The sequence below is a fragment of the Phyllostomus hastatus genome, unplaced genomic scaffold (genome assembly GCF_019186645.2).
Source record: "Phyllostomus hastatus isolate PE091 unplaced genomic scaffold, TTU_PhHast_1.1 phas_scaffold_60, whole genome shotgun sequence".
NCBI classification, from domain to species: domain Eukaryota; kingdom Metazoa; phylum Chordata; class Mammalia; order Chiroptera; family Phyllostomidae; genus Phyllostomus; species Phyllostomus hastatus.
In genome coordinates this window covers 12,061,126-12,082,861 of record NW_025334038.1, presented here as the reverse complement: position 1 = coordinate 12,082,861, position 21,736 = coordinate 12,061,126, and the positions used below count along the sequence as shown (strand labels likewise).

At 35.4% G+C, this 21,736-nt stretch overlaps 1 protein-coding gene and 1 pseudogene across 1 annotated transcript in view; one reads left to right on the top strand and one right to left on the bottom strand.

Moving 5' to 3' along the window:
• Positions 1–21,736, bottom strand: part of UBXN4 (UBX domain protein 4) — a 40,198-nt gene that overhangs the window by 14,168 nt on the left and 4,294 nt on the right. Inside the window, exons 2-9 of the mRNA XM_045826120.1 lie at positions 19,372–19,474; positions 16,233–16,261; positions 15,616–15,734; positions 14,829–15,003; positions 10,015–10,108; positions 4,054–4,108; positions 3,114–3,278; positions 2,016–2,143 (exon numbers count right to left, since the gene is read on the bottom strand). Of these exons, the coding sequence (XP_045682076.1) occupies positions 2,016–2,143; positions 3,114–3,278; positions 4,054–4,108; positions 10,015–10,108; positions 14,829–15,003; positions 15,616–15,734; positions 16,233–16,261; positions 19,372–19,474 (868 nt within the window). The remainder of the gene's footprint in view (positions 1–2,015; positions 2,144–3,113; positions 3,279–4,053; positions 4,109–10,014; positions 10,109–14,828; positions 15,004–15,615; positions 15,735–16,232; positions 16,262–19,371; positions 19,475–21,736) is intronic.
• Positions 10,420–10,722, top strand: LOC123810418 (annotated as a pseudogene).

Genomic DNA, 21,736 nt, shown 5'->3' with positions numbered 1-21,736 from the left:
TGCAAAAATCTCAATGAAAAAACTATCTGGAGTTTTGATAGGAATTACACTAAACCTATAAATCAGTTCGGGAAGAAGTACTGCCTGCCACCTTAAGAAAAGTGTAAGATGTGTACACTGAAAACTATAATCATTGTTGAAAGAATTAAAACCTAAATACGTGGAAAGACATTTTGTGTTCCACAGGTCAGAAGATTGAATATTGTTAAGTATATTCTTAGGTATTTTATTACTTTCAGAAATAAGGTTTTTGCCCTGGCTGTTGTGGTTCAATGGACTGAGCACTGGTCCTCGAACCAAAGGGTCACTGGTTCAATTCCCAGTTAGGACACATGCCTGGGTTGCAAGCAGGTCCCCAGTAGAAGGTACATGAAAGGCAACCACACATTGATGTTTCTCTCCCTTTTTCCCTCCCTTCCCATCTCTCTAAAAATAAATTAATTAATTTTTAAAAAGAAATGTTTTTTAAAAGTAATTTTTATGATTATCAAAGTAATGCTTATTAATTTTCCAATATGGAAAATATAAAAAAGTACAGAGAAGGAAATAAATATTAACCCTAATCCAATTAACAGGATATACCAGAAATCTGAAGTTTTGTCTTCACAACATATTTTTGTTTTGGGAACTACCTTATTTCTGTTACATGTCACTTATTCTGGTATAATTATCAATAATATTTCCTCCACCTCCTTCACCACAGGGGTGGGCTTATCAACTACCCCAACCAGAGAGCCCACACAAGCAGACTTAGTGATTAATCTAGAGGTGGCCACATCATGCAAGCAGGGTTAGTCAGAATTCTCCTCGGTGAATGATATGGGCTTTGGGACAAAGGGTTCATCTTTGAGGCCCTGGGCTCTCCTAACACTATATAAGAAGTTTTTCTGAGAATGAAGCTAAAACAGAATAAACCAGGAGATTAAAGGATATCTAAAGATATCTAAAGATATCCTTTAGATTCCTGGATCTAGGTGTGCCTAACCAAATCCATCAATGGAACTCTCCAAATGTAGAGAACCAAATGAATGCCCTCTTTTGCTTTATCCTATTTGACTTGAGATTCTGACAAATAAAGAATCCTAGCACAGCCCTGACTGGTGTGGCAAAGTGGACTGAGTGCTGGCCTGTGAACAGAAAGATCATTGGTTCAATTCCCAGTCCAGGCACATGCCTGGGTTGCAGACCAGGTCCCCAGCTGGGGGCATGTGACAGGCAATCAATCATGTATGTCTGATACACTGATGTTTCTCTCCCTTTCTTCCTCTCTTCCCCTCTCTCTAAAAGTAAATAAAATCTTTTTAAAAATTAAAAAAAAAAGAATCCTAATACACAAGAAAATCACTATGATCATTTTAATGTATGTGCTTTCTGTCTTTTGAAAAGAGATTTTTTTGAGCCTTCTTTAAAAGTTATTTACAGACACTGCCCAACTTACAATGGGGTTATGTTCAGACAAAGCCACTGTAAAGTGAAAATATCATACATTCAAAGCACCTAACCTACTGAATATCACACCTTAGCCTAACCCATATTAAACTTGTTCAGAATACTTACATTAGCCTACAGTTGGGCAAAATCACCTAATATAATGAATACAGTGTAGAATATTGGTTGTTCACTCTTGTGATAGCACGCCTGACTGGGAACTGGGGCTGTGTGCTGCTGCCCAGCATCACAAGAGTATACCACACCTTATTAGACCAAGAAAAGATCAAAATTTAAAACTGAAGTACAGTTTCTACTGAATGCTTTTCACTTTCACATTACTGTAAAAGTTAAAAAACCCTAAGTCAAACCATCATAAGTTAGGGAATGTCTGTATTTAGTACAGTTGTATTTAAAATTCACATCAATAACAAATACCATCATTGGCAGCTGCCAAACTAGTCAATATATCTTCCTGGAACTATTTATTATAGCCACAGCACTCATCAGCATCAAAAAGCAGCCCACAACCACTATTCTTCTCAGCAGCTACATATACAAAGACAGTTAAGCAGGAAATAAAGTACCTTCTTTCTCTTGCAGAAGAGTCCCTCTTAACTTCCATTTCTGCCTGTTTAGCCAGCAAGGCAGCAGCTTTAGCAGCTTCTACTTCTTCCTTTGTTTTTGCAAAACGAGCAGCTCTCTCTGCACGATCCTTTAAAACAGTTGTTAGGCACTAATTATCTTTCACTGCCAGAATGCTCTACTCAGACATTTCCAAATAAACGCATGAGTGAAATTCTTTCAAGTCATACACATTAACTTTATCATTCTGGATTTGGTATATTTCAGTTTTATCAACTACCAAGGATCAGAGTTGCTATTAAACAAACAATGATGTGATTTTGGTCAGTACTGTATTACCACAGACTGGAACAAGATCTGGCACAGATAAATAAGCAGTAAATAAGTATTTGTTGAATAAACAAGTGAACAAGCAATATTAAGGTAGGCATGGTTTTCATATGTATTACAACTGCTCAATTCTAAAAGCAGTTGTTGCAAAACCACCCTAAGCTTCTACATGATGTTCTCAACCCTTTGACTGTCCCAAAAAAGAATTCTTGAGACTAGAGGAAACTGCTAGGTAACCAACTCTTAGCTTCTTTTCTAAGGGAATCTTTGAAAACTACCTTTTGACTACTAATAAAATTCCTAACATAACATGGAAAAAAATTACTTTGAAAAAAATCATCTCGATTTTAATCTTAACTGTACTTTAATTCAATATACAACTTCTGTAAAAGGAAGCTGAGAATTGGTACTTTTTGAGTCACTTAAAATGTACTATTTTTGTGTACATTGTTTGATAATAAACCAAAACTACTTTGTAGGGAAAAACAATTTCACAAATATTCTACAGTCAAGCATTAAAGATAAACTTAATAGCCCTGGCTGGTGTGGCTCAGTGGATTGAGCACTGGCCTGCAAACTAAAACATTGCCAGTTCAATTTCAGGTCAGGGGATATGCCTGGGTTGTGGGCCAGGTCTCCAGTAGGGGGCATACAAGAGGCAACCAATCTGTATTTCTCTAGCACACATTTTCCCTCTCTTTCTCCTACTTTCCCCCTTCTCTCTCTAAAAAATATAAAATCTTTAAAAAATAAATACACTTAACACTCACCAATGCAATCTGCTGTTTTATACGCTCTCGAGCTGCTCTATCTTCTGCCTTTTCTCTGTTTCTTTCCTCTAACATTCTTTTTGTTAATTCCTCTTCTTGCTTTCTTTTATAATCCAACATTTCTTTTCCAGTTTTTCTCCTCTCAATTTCCTTCTTAATCTCTCTCTGAGTTAAAGAGAAAGTTTTATCAGCCAAAAATTTAATTTAATAATCTGCCCTAGATATTATTTCCCTATGTATGCAGGGAAAGCTGGTTATAGGTACTGCTGCTAAAGGAATAAAACAACTTCATAAAATGTAAGAAGTCAGTGGAATTTATTAACAGCATGGGAAAATGGTCAAATATCTATCAATTTCTACATCTTCCCCAATGGTTCTAGTAAGACTGATGTGGCCAATGTTTGAAAACAAAGAGAACTACAAGTCTTTGCTTTCTAAGGTGAATATGTTACCCTCAAAGGATACCAAGGCAGTCATTTATTTGGCTTGAAGAAACGATAACCTTCCTATATTAGACCCCCAAAGAGATGATACAGATTAGGTGTGCATCATCTCTTTGGGGGTCTCATCATGATGAGAAAAATTAATGGTGCACTAAAATGCAGCAACACCAAAGGAAAAATTTAGCAAAATGTCTACAATTTTTTTTACACAAAAAGAAACTAAAATTTTGATTTGCATCAAAGCAAAATAATTTTAGTTCAAGTCCCTTTATTCTTAGTGTAAAAGACTCAATGCAGAGGGAGAAATGAGCCAATTTACTCCCAGCAATTTACAAAAAGGACACTATAACTTTACTACAGAAGACAGATTAATTCCCTGCACTGTACTGCAACACTGTATAAGCAAGGAGCCATCCTAGTTCTGCCAACTGAATAGGGAGTCAAAAGTTCCCTCACTTAATGGAAGAGTAAAACAAAGCTCAGTACACAAACTTTACCTGTTCTTCTTCTTTCCTTTTCTCTTCTCTCCTTTCTTCAAGTTTTTTGGTTAGTCTGTATTTAAAGTTTTTAAAAAATACATTAACTGAGACACATCATATAAATATAAAATACAATTAGGAAATTTATTTAGCTAAAAACAACTGGGGAAATGTAGAAAAAAACAAACAAACAAGAAAAGCTCCTGAAGGCAAAGCAATAAATTGGCTGCTAGAGAAAACCATGAGCCAGTGGGAAGCCCATTTGGAAGCCTAATTCCAGCTCTAAGTGCTTTACCTCCTACTTACCGTCAGTTTCTTTTTATCTCCCCTGATTTATTTGATACTGATTTAAAAATAAACATATACACCTTTAAACAAATATGCTTTACCACTTACATAGAAGTAAACAGCAATGTGGTACAAAATTGTTAAAAATAAAAGCAAAATACGGAATGAAAGACAGCATTTATAAAAACTAATAATACCAAAATGGAGTCCCAATTGTTAGAAATTCATCAGTTAAAAACTAATGATTCTGAAAGCACATAGTAATAATGGTTGCACAATCTTGTGAATATATTAAAACCCACTGAATTGTACACCCTGAATTGTATATAATGCACATATAGTATATGAATTATACCTCTATTTCAGAAAATAACAGAACTTTCTCTGAGAAGGATTTGGGTCATACAGCTGTATGTACTTGCTGAACAACTTATGCCAAAAATCAAGGGAGTGCTCAAAGAATAAGACATATGTCCAAAGCACAGAAGATTCAGCATGAAGGGGATTCTATGACCCAAATCTGGGGCAATCTGTGTACCAAAAAGAATAAAAGAAATAAACTATAACACATTAGAGGGAAAAAAAGGATTCGTAAAACATCCTACTGCTGAGGGGAGTTATAAATTAGTATAACCACTTTGGAAAACTGGACAGTTTCTATGACCCAGAAATTTCTACTCCTACAAATACACCCAGAAGATATGTTCAGCAAGACATGTAACAAGAATGTTCATAATGCCCTATTTGTAATAGCCCCAAAATTGTCCTATCAACAGAACGGATAAATTGTAGTATGGTCAAATAACAGAATCCTACACAGCAATGAGAGTGTACCAACTATTGCCATATGCAACAACACAGAAGTGCCTCACATATATAATGCTGAGTAAAGGACAGCAGACAAAGGAGTACATGTGGTATGGTTCCATTATTATGTTCACAAATTAAAAAATTCATCCATGGTGTTCGATTCAGGTTAGTGGTTATTTTGGGGACAGGAATTAAGAAGACGACAGTAGGTTCCAGTGCATGCAGTGCACTGGTAATTTTCTTTCTTGATCTGGGTGCTGGTGTCTAATAAAAAGTTCACTGAAAAAAGGGGGGAGATGGAAATTAGGAAGTGGTAGATCAAAGAGCGCTTTTCTATAGAAGAATGCAAGCTAGCAAATAAATGTGAAAAGAAATAAAGCCAGGGAAAAATAATTTTTAACTCCCAATGAAATCACTGATTCAAGCAAAAATCAATGGATGCCAAAACCACTGGGTGAAGGTTGAGGAATAGCATATTCACTGTTTCAAAGAATCACTGCATAGATAACTTATTAATTAGAGAACAGGATATCTTAATAATTGAAAAATCCAACAGACACCATCTCAACCAATGATTAAACTTATTAATATCATCAGTAAGTGAGCTCTGGCTGGCGTAGCTCAGTGGATTGAGCACAGGCTGTGAACCAAAGTGTAGCAGGTTCGATTCCCAGTCAGGGTACATGCCTGGGTTGCAGGCCATGACCCCCAGCAACCGCACATTGATGTTTCTCTCTCTCCCTCTCCCTTCCCTCTCTAAAAATAAATAAATAAAATCGTGAAAAAAAAAAATTCATACATCTGGTATTAGTTGCCAGATGGGACAACGGGAAGGACAAAACAGTACCTAGGTAATGTTTTTATCAAAGTTTAACTTGAACATAGAATGATGGAAGAGGGACCAGATCAACAAACATTCTAGAAACAACTAGCCTAGACTCAAAAAATGTCCAAGTGATAAAAAAAGAAAGAAAAGAAAGGAAATGTTTTAGATTAAAAGACTAAACAAAATTTAATGAATGATCCTTGAATAAATCCTGAATTTGGAAAAAAGTTATAAAGGACATTATCAGGATAACTGGGGAAATATAAATATGATAGAATATTAGATAATCTCACAATTTACCATTTCTTCTTTTTTTAAAGATTTTATTTGTTTATTTTAGAGAGGGGAAGGGAGGAAGAAAAAAGAGGGAGAGAAACATCAATGTAGGGTTGCTTCTCATACGCCCCTTGTTGGGGAGCTGACCTGCAACCCAGGCATGTGCCCTGACTGGGATCAAACTGGTGACCCTGTGGTTCTCAGGCTGGCACTCAACCCACTGAGCTATACCAGACAGGGCAATTTACCATTTCTTTAGTGTGATAACGATATTATACTAAAATCTGAAAATGTCTTTATTCTTTAATTATATACCACTTGCAGAATTCTCTTCTGAGAAAAACAGATGTAATTTTGTTTTAATTTAGTTGAAAGCCCACTGCATCTTAATGACAAATCACTGTTTCATCACTTTTGCATCTGGGAATCTATTACTCAACTGGTGTTTTCATTGGCCTGGGGGATGGGGCAGGGCATGGGTCGGTGGGTGTGGACCCCAGGTTCCAACCTAGGCTGAGGCCCTAGAGCCCCTAGGTGCTCAGAGCTCTGAGAACCTCTGAACCCCAGCTAATGTTTTTATTATTAGGAGATACATACTCAAGCATTTAGCGTGAAATAAAATGTCTGCAACTTTCAAATGAATCAGCAAAAAGAGTGGTCATTATACTCTTTTTTCAATTTTCTGAGGCGTGAAACCTTCCCAAAAAATGTTGGAATTGATGGTATTATATATTTATCTTTCCCAGATAATCCTGGGAAATATAATGATATTTAAAAATTATATAAACAAAATAATGCATTTTAATGAAAAGATATCTTTTAACCTGAATCACTGAAAGACTTATATTTCTCATATTTTAGCTGTAAAAATAAAAAACTATATATTTTTAGTATTAAAATTTTTTAATCTCAAATACAAATCATTAGTCTTTTTTTAAAATCAAGTTTACCTACTCAAGAAAAGGCAATTCAAGGTAAAGTATACATTCTCATTATGCATAAGATAGGATAAGTTTATGAGCTGACATCAATTTGATTTAGTCACCTTTCCTCTATCAAAATTAACAAAATTTCTTTTCCTTCAAGCTAGATATGAAAAAAGCCTCAGACCTTAAGTGGAGTAATTAGTTCCCCAAAAATTTGGCCTCTGGAAAGAGATTTTATAGCTTGAGAGGAAAGTTAGAATTCTACATTTACTAATCCATCTTCCCAATTTTAAGGCTGAATTTTTCATTTCTATGAAATTTATTTTAAAATATCATCAAGGTTAGAGAAAAATGCATGAGTTCTGCTTTACAGAGCTTGGTGTTACATAATGGTATACATGTCAGAATACCACAGGGACTGATGAATCCAATTTATGTGGGCTGAGAAAAAACCACTGCAATTAGTTCTTTAAGACAGAAACTAGCAGCATGTTAAGGTTTCACAGTCCAATAACCATGCAGCAGAGGATGAGTGAGTCAGAGGCACAAAAGCACTACAGTCTGTAACAGGGACAGTGGGATGAAAGTAACTTTAAGGTATATAAATGATGAGCTAAGAGGACATCTGGGATAGGAATATTATATAGGTTGGTTTTTTTAGTTATTGTCATTATGAATGAATCAGATTTCACAAAAGGAAAAAATTCCTAATGAAGTGTAACTCAGATTAGTAAAATACAGGACCTCAGTCTGTAATTATTAAATACTATCAGGGCCTAGGCTTTATTAGTTGAATCTGACAAATTAATCTGAGCAACAATTTGAAGTACTTACATGATTTTAACTATATGACCATATGATGTGGATTTTTCAAAAGTTGTCTAAGCAACAAATAGTTACTTTCCAATGAAAACTGTTTCATAATTAAGAATTTGTCAACATTTCATCTAATTTCAATATTAGTATCATTTTTTAATAGGCCCCAGTCTACATATATTTCATAAAATGGTCCTAACAGCATACACTTTTTAAAAAACTGCATACATGTATCTCCAAGAGCACTTTAAAGGTTCTTTCAGTTTAAGGAATCTCAAATAACTATACACTCTCTGACCTGGTACATTAATTTTAAAAGTAATAATGCTCCAAAAAGAAAATTTAGCAACTTCAAAGCAAAGGAAAAAAATCCCTAACCCCTCTTTCATAGGTAATTAATATAAACATTTTGTTGTATGCTTTTTTTAGTAGTTTATTTTTATTGTATTTTTCCCTTACAATTTATCCTTCTTATACCCTCTTATCCACCTCCACCCACCACCTTCCACCTACATGTTGTATGTCTTAAAGTGTCTTTATTTGACTCATTAAACTATATATAACACATATACACCAGTGCATATGCATTTAACCTTTTAAAACTAAAGTGGCATACTATATTGTATTTGTAGAACCATAGAGGGAGACACAGCAAACATTCCCTTACATGACAATGGAAACTTAAGAAACAACAGGAGGGAGGTTGAGGGGATGGGTGAAAAAGATGAAATGGATTAAGAAATACAAATTGCCAGTTATAATATTAGTCATAGGGATGTTAAGTACAGAATAGGAAATATAGTCAATAATACTGTAGTAACTATGTATAGTGATAGGTATTAATCTTATCAGTGTGATCATTTTGTAAGGTATATTAGTATTTAATCACTATGTTGTACACCTGAAACTAATAAAATAATATATGTCACCTATAATTGAAAAATACATTTGAAATAACAGAAACAAAAACAGAAATTCCCCTTTCCCACTGCAATTAAATAGCACCTGACCTTATGCCAGGATACATGGTTACCTGTCATATTTCTTCTTATTCCCACCAACTTTCCAAATCATTTTCTAATTTTTGAATTTCACTTCACCCCAAGGTGGTTAAGTAAGGGTGCCCAGCGGTGGGTTTGGTATTAGCAAAACAGAAGGAAACAAAACAGGATGAGCCCCTGGGACCTTCGGTTCCCTGCTGCTGCTCTCCCAGCCTTACACCATCTCTCACCACTGTGTGAGGATCTATCCGGCTTTTCACATTAAGATCTTAGCCATACCCAACTCCTACAAAGAACAATCAGAATCTAGGTTTTGCTGAAATGAAGTTGATTTTTATAGAATTGTGAGCAAACCCAAATACCCAATGTTGGCAATCATTTTGAACTCTGTTTCTCCATAGCATCTATGTGAACAAGAAAATGTCAAGGATCTCTAAGGAATTTTTTTTAACATTCATTTAGTACTAAGTGGTTTTAAGTCAGGATTAAAAAAAATTCCTGCTTATCCATTTACCAATAATTCGTATAACTTTTAAGAATCATAGTATAAAAGACTACGATTTACTCATTACTAAAGTATCAAACTAGAAACCACAAAAATTCAGAAATTTGTATGTGATTATCAGACCAACTAGTAACACATGACATTTAATGGACACCTACTTATGCAGAACCCAGACTCAGTATACTGTCTTAAAATTAGCTGAAATTCTTGCCCATCTGGAACTTATTATCCTACAGCATAGAGAGAAAAAAGCAAAAGTGACAGATGGAAACACACATGTAACATAACACCAGTGAAAAAAGGTTCTTAGAATGATCAGACCTAAAGCTGACTGATGACTTTAGAGATCCACAGATCTTTACTCCTAGAATTAATCTTCGTGGATACAAATAAGTAGGTCAGGTAATAAAAATATTTCAACCCAGAATTCTGAAACTTCAATTGTACAATTTTAGCTTTTACTCAAATTAACAAAGTAACTGAAAACCATTGTCTTTTAATGAAGTATTATTTGCAAAAATATAAGCAAACCTTTCCACTCTACCAGTGAGGTCCTCCGCAGGTCTCTGATTTGAACAGTCACTGGGCTCCTGAGATGGCATGGCATGATCTGATCTTTCTCCTCCTTAAATTATTAAATATAAAAAAATAAGAAAAATATTGCATTTAATGCCGATTTTTAAAAGGTATGAATCTTTTGGGTGTTAACATTGTTAATCTTGTTTCTTAAACATTCCATATTTTCCCTAATGGAGCAGGAGGTAAGAAATAAACAATAGTATATAAATAAGAAATAAGAACACCCCCACAGCAGGTCTTAGCTTGGGCAGTGAGAAAAGGGGCAGCGGCCAAGCAACTCAGGTCTGTGAAGGATCTGGCAGTGTTCCAGCCTTTAGGCACACAACATGCGCCCACCTGCGTCTCCCTACTGCCACAATGCCCAAGAGGAAGGTCAGCTCCGGGAAGGGGCAGTGAAGGAGGAACCCAAGAGATTGGTGAGGGTGTCAGCTGAGCCTGCTCCTGCATAAGTGGAAACCAGGCCAAAAAAGGAAACAGGAAAGGATAAATCTGTGGACAAAAAAAGTGGAAATAAAAGGGAAAAGGGGAGCAAAGGGAAAACAGGCTGGGGTGGCTAACCACGAACCTAAAGAAGATCTACCTCTGGAAAACCGAGAAACAAAAAACAAAGAGAGACTACCCTCAGATGAAGCAAGAGAAAAGGAAGCCAAGCCTGATTAATATCATATAGCATGTCTTATCAGTGGTTCCTGTCTCTCTTCTACAATCCAGGATATTTTTATCAACTATTTTGTAAATTCAAGTTTTTAAGTAGCTCTAGAAACATTTTTAATAAGGACATAATTCCACCTCATCCTGGTTTTTTTTTAGTGTAAATGCTTTTTTAAGAAGTGAAATCATTTACAGATTGTTCATTTTTTGGTACAACCAAAAAATAGTGGTTGTACCAAACAACCACTAGAAAATCTTGAACATGAGAGGCTTTGACTTTGACTGTCTTGGTGTCAGCTTAACATTTCACATGGGGGTAGTTTTTACATCCTATAATACAAACCATACTAAATAGCAATTTGGAGTCAGCTGCGCATTTATTATGTCTTGAACATTTTAAATTACTTTATCCTTATGTTTTTGGTAGAAATGTTTCCAAAAGAAAATCAGTCCTTAATTTTGGCTCTCTCTGTCAAAATTCTGTGCATTCTGTAACATCTTTGGTGTGGTAGTCCAGTTTTCCCAGTAACTATGTTAATTTGCTGTGAAAAACTGAAAATTCAATTATGTAGTATATATGATATTAAATTGTGAATTAGTCAGACTTTGATTTGATGTAACAGTGTATCAACATTTGCAGATATTGGAATCTGATACTCTATTAAGGAAAATTAGTCTCCAAATTTTAAGCTGGAAAGTCAATGGAATAACTTCAGAAAAAAACCAAAACTACATTATTTAAATTTTTGGTCGATACATTAAGAACTGTTTACAAATTGAAATGTCTGTGTTCTTATTCTCAAAAGAACCAATAACATCTCACTTATGAACAAACAAACAAACAAATAAATAAGGCAGTTACCCAGCTGAGGGCCACCAAGGTAAAACATGAAGCAATACTGATCTGGCACGAGGGGATACAATAAAGGTGGAGTAAGTGGGACTGGATGTAGGCAGGCTTTCACTCTAGAGCAACGCTGTTCAGTATCTGTGGTATCCAGTACAGTAGCCACTAGACACATGTGGCTAATGAGCACTTAAAACAAGGCTATGCAAGCGAGGGTCTAAATTTTTTATTGTATTTAACTTTAAGTAAAATAGCCACCTGTGGCCGTGACTACAGTATTCAACAGAGATGCTCTAAAGGCCAAGTTTGATCCTGGATATTGCTTTAGATTTACATTGACTCAATGGATGCTTCTGTATACCAGAGTGATTCCTTAGAGAAGTTTTTTGTATGTATCTACACTAGTAATCTTTTTTTAAAAAAAAGATTTTATTCATTTTTAGAGAGAAGGGAAAGGAGGAAGAAAAAGAGGGACAAACCTTTGATGTGCGGGAGAAACATCAATTGGTTGCCTCTCACATGCCCACAACTGGGTGCCTGGCCTGCAACCCAGGCACATGGCCTGACAGGGAATCAAACTGGTGACCTTTTGGTTTGCAGAACAACGCCCAACCCACTGAGCCACACCAGTCATAGCTCTACACTAATATTCCTTTAAGAATTTCCTGAAAGATAGAATTTTGTCCTGGCCTGTTGCAGAGGGTAGCTAGTCTGGCACTTCCTTTTAGAACAACTGCCATTTTTTTCCTTACCACTCACCACCAACTTGTTACTTCTTTCATCTTTGATCTTTGAAAAAGCAAGGACTATGGAGAAATAAAGTCTGGGTTCAAGTCCTATCCTGTCACCTGAGTAAGTTACCTAATCTCTCTGTGCCTCATCATCTGTAAAATGGGGGTGGTAATCTCCTAGAGTTGTTTTGAGAAACATGTTAATAGAAATCAAATGCTTAGCCTTTTACTAAGACTGGAACATGTTTTAGTTATTAGAGCCATTTTGGAAATAGTAGAATTACTAAGTAGAGCCGATGCTATACATCTCTTCCTACCACTACATTCACTTAGGTAGTTTGGTATCTGCCACAATAAGAGTATTTTAAACCTTGGAAATTAGCAAATACTACAAATAAAGGCTTTTTCCCCCCAAAGGCCTCTTTTTCCCCCAAGGCCTTTTGTTAAATATTTACTAGCACATTGCTGAATACAATCCTTGAATAAGCTAATAAGCTATTTTGTTAACAAAGTTATGTGCATACTCTACATTTTCAAGTCATTTATAAAATGCCAAAAACAGAGAACTCTGTAGCATACCATTAGAAATCCCCCTCTATATGACACTTATTTTACTTTCAGTCATAAATCCACATAACTATATTATTACACAGCACTTTTTTTCAGCTTGTCCTCTAAAAGTTTTATTAGCCCTGGCTGGTGTGGCTCAGTGGATTGAGTACCAGCCTGTGAACCAAAGGATGGCCGGCTTGATTCCCAATCAGGGCACATGCCTGGGTTGCAAGTCAGGTCCCCAGTAGAGGGTGTGCAAGAACCAACCACACATTGATGTTTCTCTCCCTCTCCTTCCCTTCCCTTCTCTCTAAAAATAAATAAATAAAATCTTTGAAAAAATAAATAAAAGTTCTGTTAAATTATTTGCTGTTATCAAGATATGACTATCTTTAACATTCATTTTATTTACTAAAGAAAAGTTATAATTTCCTACTGAACACACAATGGTTTGACTTACAGTTTTTAGACTTTATGATGGTAAAAAAGCCATACACATTCAGTAGAAACCATACGTCAAATTTTGAATTTTGATATTTTCCTGAACTAGTGATATGCAGTAAGGCGCTCTCTCATGATTCTGGGCAGCAGCTGCCAGCTGGAGCTCCCAGTCAGAAACGCAACCACAAGGGTAAACAACCGATACTCTACACTGTACCCTGTTACCACTGTTTTTTTGATACTGTGTTCCGAGCACATTTAAGGCAAGCTAGGCTAGGCTATGTTGTTTGGTAGGTTACATGTATTAAGCACATTTTTAACTTATATTTTCAACTTAAGGGTTTACCAAGACATAATACTAAGTCAAGGAGCATCTGTATTCAAAAGGCAATGAGAAATTTTGGAAATTATAAATATCCAAGTAAATGTAAAAGATAACTATTCTGCTATACACCTAATGGACTACATTCATAATAGAGTTCCCCAGTCCTAGATGCATCCAGAATTTAAGTGATATATGCATGTAAAACCTTAAAATGAAACTTCTAAGAAGAGACGTGATAGCTATTCTTCAAATATTCAAAAAACTGTAATGTATAACTCCATAAGTAGCATTAAAGTTAATGCAAAATTGCAGGGCATCAAATTTCAGCTCAAGATAAGAAAGAACTTTTCTAAAAACTAGGGCTTCGACAACTGAATAAGCTTCTTAGGCAAGATAATGACCTTCCTGTAATTAAATGTACTCAAATAGAGGCTCGATAATTACCCAGGATGATAGACTGGAATCATCTTTTAGGATCCTAACATTCTAACTTTTTGCATCTAACCCTATATTGACTAATACTATAGTACACCAAACTACTCTGACCACAATCCCTAATACACATATAAAATTTCTTTTGCCTTCTCTATCAACCCTCTTCAGTCATACCTCTTATTTCTATAAGCTCTATTTTACAATTATCTTATACTTCTAATTAAAAAAATACAAATATTATCCTCAAATGTGTCTAGTAGTTGAAGGATCATCAAGGAACATGTATAAAGGACCCACAGACAAAGCCAAAGAGGGACAGGATAGAGGGTAGAAGGTGGGGGTGGCTGGGGCAGGGGAAAGTGGTGGTGGGAAAATGGAGACAACTGTACTTGAACAACAATAAAAAATATTTTTATTGTTTTTAAATAAAAAACAATTACAAATACATTAGTTCATTTGGGCCTTTCAAAATCCTTTAGCTGGGAAGACATTTAGAAACTGCTGAGTGTCATAATGACAGTCCCTAAACCATAGCACAGTAGCACATATTACAAATCACCTATTCTGGACTGTTGCCTATTTGGGTTTGAAGGGTATATTCACTGATTTTATCCTCTTCTGCCACTAAATGACAAACACATATTTAAGACAACCATTAAATTTTAAGTTAAATGAATGTGAGGGGCGAAAATACAATATATTTGTTAAAGGACAGTAATCCGTGGCTTTTAAAATGAAGTGAAGGAACACTTCTATTGTACCCAAAAGATACCCTGAAAACTACCTGCTGCCGAATCCGACTTTGTATCAGAAGTGGGTGGTGTCTCACAAAGCTCTCCATTTCCAGACAGAGAATTTTCAGAAGTGTTGTTAGGTTCAAATGAGTTGGATGGAGTAGAGACTGAACTTTCTGACTCACTGCCATTTGCCACTGATGTTTCACCTTTTAATGAGTGCATCTAAGGAGAAAACACATTGAAATTTAATTAACAGCTAAGAATCTACATTTACTATGGCCGATGAGATGAAAATATGAAAAAGTCAAAGTATATACTTTCTAAGTAGATAAATCTGAAATGTATAATCCTAAATATGACATAATCATTTTATGTAATTCTACTGTAAGTTGACAAAAGCATAAAAAGATTTAAAGATTTTAAAGTACAATGTTGCTTTTCCTTCAACTTACAATTCAAGGGGAAAAGTTACAATAGTCTTTTGTCTAGAGTGGATGCAATGAGAAATTGAGTAAGGTCCTTAAAACACATCAAGCAATATACAGGTAGGTACCTTAACATGACAACTCTCCTGCAACAAAGAATGATGTGCATTATGTGGTTGGTTGAGGGAAGAAAAGAGAAGGGGAATTAAGAAGTAGCTCAAGTATTAGGTACAGGCACCTCTTCATAATGCTATTTTTAAAAGCAGTCCAGGAAGACAATATTTACTACCTTTCAAATTTAAAGGCCTGGCAGATTCCTGAATATACAGAGCAGTTCCAAAAATATTCTGTCAAGTTCCTGGCTAATCATTTTCACGTTTATATAAAGAACAATTCTGTTCCTTCTCACCTGTCGGACTTTGTGAATTCTTGTAACAAGTTCATCTGCAGAAATACTTCCAGCTATTACTTCCAAGGGAATTCCACTGTCTCCAATGAAGAAACTTGATGGAACACATACTACAGGATCTGTACAGTTTAATTAAGTCCAACAATTCATGGGAAACAAGGGATAGTTTTATGAAACACTACTAGCTACAAAGGAAAACAAATCATCTTTGTGAATTTCACATAATAATCAGCTAACATGTTTATAAAATAATTCCAATTACTGCATGTGATATGGGAACTGATGTATTATTTATTTGTATTGTATATCTGAGTGGAGAACATCTACTACATTTCCCTCTATCATATCTTTTACATTCATATTGCATCCTGTCAGCTACTACTAACATGCCAACCAAACTACTTTCTAGATGCTCATAATAAAAAAACTCCCTATGATTCCATTTGCTACAACATAGTGTCTGAAAGGACACTTGGTATTATAAAGTTCCCATAAACAAGAATGCATGAGTTTATAAATAAAAATGAGTGACTTCTAAATGTCATAAATTAAACTAAAGAAAAGTAAATCCTCAAACAAAACATATATAAAAAACTGATTCTTTGTTGAAAGGATACAGATTTGTGAGAACTGTAGGCAGGCTTCACTGTAAAACAAAATCAAACAGAAAAATTGCTAGATGAATGCAAGTGTTAACCAAACACTGAGTTGTTTTTATAAAAATGTATTGTACCAATTGCAAGCATTTTTCTGAAACTACTAGTTCCTTTCATAGCCATCAGCTGGTAGGAGAAAAATATAATTCTTACTTCAAAGACCTTTTTATGTTTTATAATTTTCAAATTAAAAGAACTTATTCTTGCAACCCACAAACTGGTGGGTGGATCTGGTGGCTAAAATTCAAGTAAGTATCTGTCAAGCTGCTTCCTCAGCAGCAAGTACACCTGACTATAGTATCCTGTAACAAGAAGATATTTATGCCTATGACTTACCTGTGCAAGCAGTAATATAATACCTTAAAATAACAAAGGATTCAAAACAACCTAAATATCCACCAATAAAAACTGATTAATTATGCAATCATAAAAAGAAAAATGGCACAAAGAAGTATGTCATACTGCTTTTTTGAGGGTGTAAAAAAGAAAATACAAAAATATTTTCTTGATTTGGTTGCCTCCAGAGAAGAGAACTGGGTGGTTAAGAACAGGGATAGAAAAGAGATTTTAATATTAGCCCTGGCTGGTGTGGCTCAGTGGATTGAGTGTGGGCCTGTGAACCAAAGGGTCACTGGTTCGATCCCCAGTCACACTGGGTTGCAGGCCAGGTCCCCAGTTCGGGACGTGCAAGAGTCAACCACACATTGCTGTTTCTCTCCCTCTCTTTCTCCTTCTCTTCCCCTCTCTAAAAATAAATAAATAAAATTTTTAAAAAAGAAAAGAGATTTTATACTACAAAGTGAGTAAGAGATATTAATCAGTGTAAATGAGTAATTCCAAAGAATAAATTAATGTCTCCAACAACTACAAATGTGTTTCATTTTTTTCTGAACATAAAACATGATTATCATAAAACCATAAGATGAAAATATTTTTTAAATTACCAAGAACCTTTTCTCAGAAATAACCACTGTAGACTTCTGATTCATGTCCAACCAATTTATTTTCAATGGAGGCTATCTCCATAAATAAATATACCCTAAAATGCTCCTAGAACATTAGGTAATTTCATTATTGTATAATAAGTAGAATTCACTTCTCATAATTTTTAAAAATATTTTATTTATTTATTTTTAGAGAGAGGGGGAAGGAGAGAGAAGAGAGGAAGAGGAACATCAGTGTGTGGTTGCCTCTTGAGTTCCCCCGCAACTGAGGATCTGGCCTGCAACCCATATATGTGCCCTGCCTGGGAATTGAACCGGCGACCCTCTGGTTTGCAGGCTGGCACTCAATCCACTGAGCCACACCAGCCAGGACCACTCCTCATAATTTAAAATATACTCTAATTCTATCAGCAGGCACTCCACAGTAAAACAAACATCAACCATCACTATGTGCAGGCATCCCTCCATCTGTTAAGAGAAATGTTTTTTAAAATGCTAGATAAATAAGTCTGTATAGTCTCAAGAATGCTGAAATTTGTATTTCTTCCACATTCCCAATAAAGCCCTACATTCCACCTGCCATTACTGACTCTAAAAGGTGCTTCTGGAAGATAATTAACAAATAAAGGATGTAATATACATTAAAATGATAGATTCTTGTTAGAAAACTATTACAGCTCAATATATAGTTCAGTAACTATTCTTGTGAAACAGACTGCACTATAATTTATGAAGTTTCTATTAATACTGAAATTTTTAAATAAAAAGTTTCTAAATTTTATAGGTAAATTTCTGAGTATTTTAATCTTGACAGTTTTCAAGTATTATTCAGTCTGATATTATTAATATCAAAAAGACAGGAAACCACTTTGCAATTACTAATGAGTTAATGTTTCTAGGAATTGATCACTGATGGCTGCTGCTATCATCATAATGAGAAGTAACAGGGCATTATGGGCCTTCTAATGGAAGATATACCACCATCTGCAGTGATGTCAAACTCATTTTCATCTGGGGCCACATCCGCTTCGTAGTTGCCTTCCAAGGGCCAAATGCAATTTTAGGACTGTATAAATGTAACCACTCCTTAACTAAGGGCAAGGAGCTCAGTGCTGCTGCCGGGTAGAAACAAGGGGCCAGGCTGGATAAAACAAGGTGGAGGGCTGGATTCAGACCTTAATCCAACTGTCAGAGGAATAAAGGACGGAGGAACAAACTAAATAATACAATAGAGCTGCAGTCTACAAAATCCATATTGGGGGAAACTATGGTATCTTCAAAAAATATACAGCAAACAAAAAGAGAGAGAGAGGCGAAGCCTATGGACTGAGAGACTTAGGAAAGATCACATCACAATGTGTGAAACTTGATGGATCCTGAACCAAACTGTAACAAATTAAATTAATAATAAAAATGACTCTGATAATATCATTGAAAATGTGAATGCTGGGGTGGATATCTGATATTGAAGAATTATTGTTTTTGAAGTATTCCAGTTATGTTAAAAAACTAAATATCTTTATCTTTCCAAGATATACTAAAATATTTATAGATGAGGTGATATGAAGATTGAGGTTTGTTTCAAAATTATATGGGATGAGTGGAAATGGGTGGGGGTATAGATGACAAAAGGCTGACCATGCCTTGATAAGTACTGAAGGAGCAGACAAGTACATGGGGGTTCATTACACTCTTCAGTTACTTTTTACACATTTGAAATTTTCTACAAAAAAAAATTTTAAGGTGGGGAGGAGGGATGCATTAACTAATAAAATAGCCTTGTAGATAGCAGGTATTATGAGGGACCTATAAATGTCCTTATTCCTATAAAATTAAACACCTCCATTCCCCAAAATAGGATCCAAAAGAGTGGTCAACCTTTCAGAGATATTCAATATATGATTTATAGTTACTCCCAAGTTTCCAGATACTAAGGATCATAGTTTTTTTGTATTCCTGCTTGGCAGACTAGGAGAACTTAAATTTTCCAGTAAGATATAATGATAAATTTGGAAAACAGCCATCACAATTTAAGACCTCAATATACCTTAGACAAAAATCAACATTCTTATAGTCTTAAAGCATCACAATAAATGACAACCAAAAAATATAGTTATAATGTTTTTTAAAAATGAAAGATTAAAACATAAGCAAACCTTTTGGTATCAATTTTAATAGCAACAAAACTGTTTGAAGATGCTTCTGTCACTTTCTCATCTTCCCAACTTGCAGCCATCTGTGTAGATTGCTCATCATCACCTATAAAAGATTTCAAGGATTCTTATCATAAGGCCAGTATCTGCTGATTCTTTGGAAATTGAAAATATAATATAATACCACAAATACTATTTTCTACCAAGTTTAAAAACTGAACTTTTCCATAAAATAAAGTGTGAGTATATGCATTATTAATAAAAAGTGATAAAATACAAAATACTGCTATTTAGATTATACAAAGCATTTTCTAAAAGAAAACATCCGAATAGTATCCACAATAATTAGAAGTTGCATTTAGAAATGTAGAGTAACTATTTTGACTTTTCCACATATGATTTTAGATATAAATGTAAAATCTTCCTTCTTGCCCTGGCTGGCGTAGCTCAGTGGATTGAGAGTGGGCTGCGAACCAAAGTGTCGCAGGTTCGATTCCCAGTCAGGGTACATGCCTGGGTTGCAGGCCATGACCCCCAGCAACCGCACATTGATGTTTCTCTCCTTCTCCCTTCCCTCTCTAAAAATAAATAAATAAAGTCTTTAAAAAAAAATCTTCCTTCTTTACGTAGCACCTTCCTGTTGAGTTCAATATTCTCCACATTTATTCTCCAGAATTCCTCCAAGGTAGATATAAGCAGGTATAATTCTGTTTGCAGTCTTAGACTTGCTTTTTCTTATTAGCATGCTAATCATAAAAGTTATGCTGACCCCAAACTAATCTACAGTAATAAAATTAAATATAGTGGCTACCTTGGTATAGGTACTAGTGATTGGGAAAGAGCATGAAGGAACCTTCTGAGCTGCTGGAAATGTTTATATCTCATTTGGATGACATTACACAGGTGTACTCATTTGTAAAACTTCATCCAGGAGTTACTTATATATACAGGGTCCAGCAGAAGTAAGGCCCTTGAGTGTGGTTAGTAGGGTACATGAATGTCTCACACAAGACAGACAGCAATTTGAACATTTCACCTAAAACATCATAAATATATACATTTGTTATATCATACACATTTGATTTTCCTTATTTATCAAATAATTATTAAATATTATATACATTTATTAGGGGTATTACTTGTGCTGGACTCTGTATTTCATTTAATACACTGTATGTCATACTTCAATGACAAAATTTTTAAAAATTACACCTACTGCCCTGACTGGTGTGGCTCAGTGGGTTGGGTACCCACTGCAAAACCTTGAGGTAGAGGTTTCCTGGTTTAATTCCCTTACTAGGCCACATCCCAGGGTCAGGGCATATGAAAGGCAACTGATTGATGTTTCTCTCATGCACTGATGTTTCTCTCTCTTTTTCTCCCTCTTCCCCACTCTCTATAAATAAATAAAATCATTTTTTAAGTTAAAAAATAAAGTTATACTTATTAAGAAATTGTTTCCATTTTAGACCTATAATGTCCACAACTTGGCATAACCACTTAGTAGTGGACAGAGGGAAACACATCTAAGTAAGTCACTGAAAAATATTTCTGAGGTTAGCAGAGCTAAGCATTTTCTCAAAAGTGAGTAACCTTTGCCAATTTACAGAAGAAAAAAGTTTTCAGGCCACATTTTTCATTTTGCAAAAATGAGATTATTGTATACCTACTCTTTTGTTAGCTGCTTTACCCACTGTGACTCCCTCCAAACCCCACCCCAGCCAATTTAATCCATACTTAGCCTTCCCCATCTCAGCTATCTGTTCATAGAACTCAATCCTTTCACTCTAAGGCCAAAAACCTTAGTTACCCTCGACTTCAGTTGACTCTATCTCCAAAATACAGTTGACCCTTGAACAACACAGGGTGGGGGCACCAATCCCCCATGGAGTAAAAAATCTTCATATTACTTCTAACTCTACATACTTATTGAAAAAAATCCATGTATAAAGGGACCTGTGCTGTTCAAGGGTCAACTGTATACCCAGAATATTTCTTACCACTTTCACTGCTACTACCCTGATTTATGCTACCACATCTATCTAGATGATTGCAATAGCCTCCTAACTGGTCTCCGTTCTCAGTCTATTATTTTTTTTTTAAGATTTTATTTATCTTACTTTTAGAGAGAGGAGAAGGAAAGACTACAGGGAGAGAAACATCGATGTGGGAGAAACATCAATGAGTTGCCTCTCCTACTTGCCTCAATTGGGACTCAACTGGCAACTCAGGCCATGTGCCCTGACCAGGAGTGAGGAATGGAACCGGCAATCTTCAACTTTGTGGAATGATATCCAACCAACTGAGCCACACTGGTGAGGACACTCAGTCTATTCTTAACACAGCAACTTTCCTTATGTGCTCAGGT